The 6,148-nt window shown below is 42.7% G+C and overlaps 1 protein-coding gene across 1 annotated transcript; it reads left to right on the forward strand.

Moving 5' to 3' along the window:
* The first annotated feature begins 249 nt into the window (after window positions 1-249).
* Window positions 250-5,256, forward strand: exosc9 (exosome component 9). The gene is made up of 12 exons (XM_082535363.1): window positions 250-414; window positions 627-721; window positions 811-930; window positions 1,700-1,802; window positions 1,894-2,031; window positions 2,169-2,251; window positions 3,068-3,200; window positions 3,752-3,840; window positions 3,963-4,109; window positions 4,421-4,587; window positions 4,694-4,769; window positions 4,868-5,256. The coding sequence occupies exons 1-12, from the start codon at window positions 349-351 to the stop codon at window positions 4,929-4,931; spliced, it is 1,281 nt and encodes a 426-aa protein (XP_082391489.1). The 5' UTR covers window positions 250-348; the 3' UTR covers window positions 4,932-5,256.
* The last annotated feature ends 892 nt before the right edge of the window (window positions 5,257-6,148 follow it).

Here is a 6,148-nt window from a genome sequence, read left to right on the forward strand (position 1 = left end):
GCGAGCTATAAAGGACAAGCTTTCAATATGTCACTGAAGGCATCAAACCATCACACCGCGCTGGGATTTCAAAATAAAAGACCCGTATCAATAAATTCTACGCCCAACATATCAAAAATAATGAAATACGACACAAATAAAGATTCTAAATGAATTTAAACGAGTTTAATAAAATACTTAATATTAATAATTTTAGATACGCCAATTATTTTAAAAAAATATATCATCTAGCCGCTTTTACGTTCACGTGTCTTCTGCACTTCCGGGTTAGAGTTTAAAAAAACATCGATGGCGGCCACATGCTTTTTGGAACGGTGAATTAGATCAGTATATTATAACAAAAACAGAATGAAGGACACACCGCTGTCCAACTGCGAGCGGGACTTCCTGCTTAAAGCCATCGAAGAGAAAAAGGTGGGTGCGATAATCAGCACGCGCTGTTATGTGTGTGTGTGTGCGCGCGCGCGCAGCCTGAGGATTTAACATGATGGTCATATATCAGTGTCCTATCCTGGCATCGTTGCTCTGTTTTAGAGAGGATTTATGTGTATTATAGTGCCTTACCATAGCACACCTACAGGCTTTCATCCGCACTCATGGGTCCTGTTTCTGTTCTCTTCCTTCAGCGCCTGGATGGACGGCAGACCTATGACTACAGGAAGATTAAGATCAGCTTTGGGACTGACTATGGGTGCTGCTTTGTGGATCTGGGACAAACCAGGTGAAGCTGCAGCCACATGTTTGCAATCGTGTGCCAAACTGAGCATCTGTGTACACTGAGCTCTGTATTCACTGTACGGCTCCCCGCAGGGTCATGGCGCAGGTGTCGTGCGAGCTGGTGGCTCCTAAAGAAAACCGACCGAATGAAGGAATCATGTTCTTCAACATCGAGCTGTCCCCGATGGCCTCACCGGGATTTGAGCAGGGAAGGTGAGGACGAACCTCACTCTTTGAATTCAGCTCATTCATTTATGTTCGCTGGAATATAAAGAAATAAGCTTGGGGGGGTTTTTTCTATGGAGTGTAGGGACATTGTTCCTGAATTTAATTAGATCTGGTGACTGGAAAGCATCCATAATAAGCTTCCATGTTCTGAGGCCGTGGTTCCCAGTTGGATGAGGGTGGAGTACCGATTGGGTTGGGGATGTATGCAGCGGGAGACTGATAAAAGGACTGGTGGCACTTTTGTTTTGGTGAGGAGAAAGGTTACCATGAAACAACAGCTGTTCATCTATGTCACCACGAGCTGTGGTTAGTGACTGAGATTGTGGATGCCAGCGACAGACATGAGCTCCTCCAAAGGCCGTCTGTGCTCAGTCTTAGAGCCAGGGTGTGGAGCTCGTTCTTTCAGGAGGCGCGCAGAGTACAGCTGCTACTCCTTCATAGCGTAAGGAACTAGCTGAGGTGGCTTGGGCATCTGATCTATGTGTCTCCTGCTCCTGGCTTCGAAGTGAGGTAATTAAGACTTGATCTACAGTAGCTACCTTAGCTTACCAACAATTCTGGTTTACATGGAAATAATATGTAAGAGGACCTCTGTGTTTGGAGAATGATAGCTGGTGAATTATAGATGACCTGTGCAGTTATTGTTAATCACAAGTTTCCAAGTAGTGGTCGTCCCCTGGGGCTGTCTGGTTCATTTAGACAGACTGCTGGTGCAGAGAGTGTAAATCATCTGTGGGGTTTTCTGTGTTTCCAGACAGTCTGAGCTGTCAGTGAAGCTAAACAGACAGCTGGAGAGATGCCTGAGAAACTCCAAGTGCATCGATACAGAGTCTCTGTGTGTGGTGTCTGGAGAAAAGGTAACACATACACACAAGACAGACACGACAGACAGAGAGAAGCTTTATCTATTGATGATGATGGTGGTGGTGCCTGCTTGCGGGTCTCTAGGTGTGGCAGATCAGGGTGGATGTTCACACACTGAATAATGATGGAAACCTGATGGATGCCGCCAGCATCGCCGCCATCACCGCTCTGTGCCACTTCAGGCGCCCTGACGTCAGCACCCAAGGACAGGAAGTCACAGTGGTGAGTCAGCAGCACCACAGCAGGTGGTGTCTGAGCTTCCCTGGACCTGCTGGGAGAAAATTGATGATGTTATTGTTTTCATGAGAATTCTGCTTTATGTTAGCTGTATTTTTTTTTTTTTTAATTTCTGTCTTCAGTACAGTCCAGAGGAGAGAGACCCCATTCCTCTGAGTATCTACCACATGCCCATCAGCGTCAGCTTCGCCTTCTTCCAACAAGGGTAAAACACTGCTTCTCACAAGATTTCTTCTCCTCTGTATCAAAATGTTAATGTCATGTTTACAGGTGCAGCAGGTTTTAGTTAACTCAGTATATTCAGTAGTGTTTATAGAGAGTCACTTCAGACCTCCACCAGCACAAAACTCGTGGAGGGGCAGCCCTCATCAGCCTGCCACGACCAGCTGGGGAGTGAGGGGAAGCTCAGTGCATTGAGGCATGAAGACAGTGCCGTGGTTGCTGGTGTTACACGGGCCAGGGTATTTCAGAAACTGCTGATCTTCTTTTCCCACATGCAAAAACATCACCTGGTCTGACAGCACCTTGATTTCTGCTGTGACATTTGCATGATAGCAACTGAATTTGGGGTAAACGATGTGAAAGCATGAATCCACCCTGCCTGTGATGGTGTGATATTATGAGGGACCTTTTTTTTGGGAAACTCTGGGTTCCTCAGGAACAAATGTGCATTGTTTCAACTCCACAGCCTGCCTGAGGGTTGTTGCTCAACATGTTTATGATCAGTGCACACATGATAAAACTCAGATCATCTCAACCTGATACTGGCGAGGTGTACCTAATAAATTTGCCAGTGAGAGTGAATATAAATTTGACTTTAGCGGCACAACTGAGTGCGTGTTCAGGGTCACCTGATCCAGCCTCAGCATTTAACTGTAGTAACATGCAGGCGATCAGGAGAGTAACTTAACTGATCTCGGGCTGTTTTCTTAAAACAGTCCTCTTATTTTCTGCTGACCTTCTGAGTACCTGCAGGTGACCACTTGTTTGAACATTAACCTTCCTCATTGTTTCCCTGCAGCACTTACCTGCTGGTGGACCCGTGTGAGCGGGAGGAGCGAGTGATGGATGGCCTGTTGGTAATCGCCATGAACAAACACAGGGAGATCTGCTCCATCCAGTCCAGCGGAGGCATTATGCTGCTTAAAGAGCAGGTGAGCTCCTTAAAAGCTCTTTGTTACTGTGAGTGAGTGAAAATGGGCTGATTTCCAAAAGGCATAAATTAAGAAATTAATTCTATTTTGTTTTTCTCAAAATGCAAAGTTTCATGAGGACTTATGAATGGGAGATATGACATGTGCTGAAGGTATCTGCAGCAGCAGAGTCTTTCTTGTTTGGAGTTTTCCAACTATTTGTCCTGCAAATGTTGTTGCATACACTCCCCGCTGAGGTCTGTCCACAGATTTTCTGTGATTAGGCCACAGAGGTCTGTAGACATCATGGCAGAACCTCATGAGGTTTAATTAAGATCTTTGTCCAGTTGTCTGATCTTCAGCTTTGTTTGAAACAGGCTGCTCCCAAAATCTGCTGGAATATAATTGAATCAGTTCATCCCTCTGCCAGTGAAATATTACAAGGCCCAAATGATTTTTTTTTTTGCTTACTCTAAAATCAACAGATACTTGGCTGATATGTTGGTGAAATAACTGTTCAGTACAATAATTCTTTATCAGAGCAATAGATATTTTTCTGTGTTTTGTTGAAGGTGATGAGGTGCAGTAAGATAGCTGGTGTCAAAGTGTCTGAGATCACAGAGCTCATCAGTGAAGCCCTGCTGAATGACAGGAAAGCCAGGTGAGCAGAGACTTAGTCTCACTGCCAAACTTCAGTCTTAAACTAGAATCATTTTCGAAGCTAAATTAAAAACAGTGTATTTTCCTGTGTTCCTGTATTTAAAATGCGTATTTTAAATACAGGAAGGCCGGTGGAAAGTGTGGATTTGCAGAGTCCATGCCACAGGACCGAATCACAGCTCTGAAAAAGGACGAGACTCCGGTTGAGATGACAGATGTGACAGAAACAGCCAATGGCATTATCCAGAAGGGCGAAGCTGCACCTCAGACGTATCCTGAACCGAATTACAAGCTTGGATATAAAGCATATGAAAAATGGGACACGGTGTCATGGCATTCTTTCAAATGGCCAGCAGGGGGCAATTGCCAAAAACAGATGCCACTTTTAACTGGATTTGTTACGTCTATAAATGCTTTTGTAATGAGTTAGTGGTCTTGGCAGTTTTAAGTCAACAACATGAATTTTATTTTTAAGGTTTATAACTGAATGACTACATCAAGATTTTATATACAGTCTGTGATATCAACAAAGAAAATGTGTTCACTTCCTTGTTCTTAGTCTCCTTAACCACACATGCTAGGGTGCCATCCCCAGTGGTGCCAGTCCCTGGTGTTGGACAGGTGGGGCAGGGGCTGCAGAACAGCTGGGGACTGGAGGAGGATGATGAAGATGATTATGAAGAGGAAAAAAATGACAACAGTGGTGACGAGCAAGTGGAAGAAGTGACAAAGATGGACGTGGGCGAAGGTGGTTTATTATTTATTTATTTGGACAGTTTGATGTAAAAGTCAGGTTTGCTGATTAGAGGAAAAGAATAAAAATGTGCTTGAACTGAGAGTTTGTTGTCTTACAGGAGATGTGGTTGAGATATCAGACAGTGAAGAGGAGGATGTGGTCATACTAAATCCTGAGGTGCCAGAAAAACCAAAGTAAGCACAGCTGTTCTTTTCTAATGAATGTAATTAACAGATAAATATTATTTTTATATTGATGTGGTTGTTCTTAATTCATTTTTTATTGCTCTCAGAACTACAGGCTCCAAGTCTCACCAGAAGGGGGCAGCAGCATCCAAGAAACGGCAGAAAAAATGAGGAACGACTGCAGATGGGGATTTGTTCCAAAACGTCAAAAGGTTTTATTATAAACACTGAGCTGGATTTCAACGAGTCCCACCTGAAGTGACTGCAGCTCAGAAATAAAACATTAACTTGATGTTTGTAACTGTTTCAAACAAATGTACAGAAAGTGAAAATGTTAAAAGATAGTTCATCTGTGCACATCAGACTTTTATATTTCAGTTTGTTTGCAGGGATGTATTTCCTACGTCGATTTCAAATAAAATTAAATAGCTTTTTTTCTAACAGCGTTTCTGGCTTCATCTAATGGGTTTTATGAATGATAAATGCAAACTGAGAATCTGTAAATATCCTAACATCGTTTCAATGTGTAAACTAATTAAAGTAAGCACGTGTTGTCAATGGAAGACATTTACAATTATGATAATGATAAGGAGTAGCAGCTGGAGAGAAGTAAAAGTTTAGGTTCCACCGAGATTTGAACTCGGATCGCTGGATTCAGAGTCCAGAGTGCTAACCATTACACCATGGAACCACCGTTGTGACACAATGAGAAGGTTTGATTGATATAGACAACATGATGGCATTTCGTTAAAGTCTATAAAACTACTTTTCCTCACTGAGAACGATACAGATTTTCTGAAAAAGAAAAGAAAAATGTTCTTGCTTCATTAAGCAAGTTAGCTGAAGTTAGTTAGCATACTTGTGATGAGCTAGCCCCGATATTGACTAGCATGCGAACAAAACCTCGATAAATGGAAGAAAACTGCCGGATGACCAGATGTTTGTATTAGCGAATTGCTTGAAACAACATAAAAGAAAATAAAGTTGGCCCGTACGGGGATCGAACCCGCGACCTTGGCGTTATTAGCACCACGCTCTAACCAACTGAGCTAACCGGCCACGTTGAATCTGCCCATCAGTCATACTTAAATAACTCACACGTTTCATAACAAATGGCAGCTACATAGCACCTCTGTGGCGGATGTTAGAACACCACTCAAACCGCTAATGCGAAATCACATTTAAATCAGTTTTTAAATCACTTTTGGTCCTACACCCTAGTGTTCACACTTAAATGTAGGCTGTTGAGTACTGACTACAGATTTTTGGTTATGTGCTGAAAGCTTTAAACCATTTACAGTTTTTTCTGATGGCTTAAGCACATTTTTTGTAACTATTGGCTATTTTTGCAAAACTCTACACACAAATAAGAAAACCCTTCACCAAAT

The sequence above is a fragment of the Aulonocara stuartgranti genome (assembly GCF_965226115.1).
Source record: "Aulonocara stuartgranti genome assembly, chromosome: 6".
Taxonomy (NCBI): domain Eukaryota; kingdom Metazoa; phylum Chordata; class Actinopteri; order Cichliformes; family Cichlidae; genus Aulonocara; species Aulonocara stuartgranti.

Coding starts and splice junctions, on each gene's coding strand:
- exosc9 (XM_082535363.1), top strand. CDS start 349: ATGAAGGACACACCGCTGTCCAACTGCGAGCGGGACTTCCTGCTTAAA. Junction 3,201..3,751: donor TTATGCTGCTTAAAGAGCAG/GTGAGCTCCTTA, acceptor GTTTTGTTGAAG/GTGATGAGGTGCAGTAAGAT. Junction 3,841..3,962: donor CTGAATGACAGGAAAGCCAG/GTGAGCAGAGAC, acceptor TTTTAAATACAG/GAAGGCCGGTGGAAAGTGTG.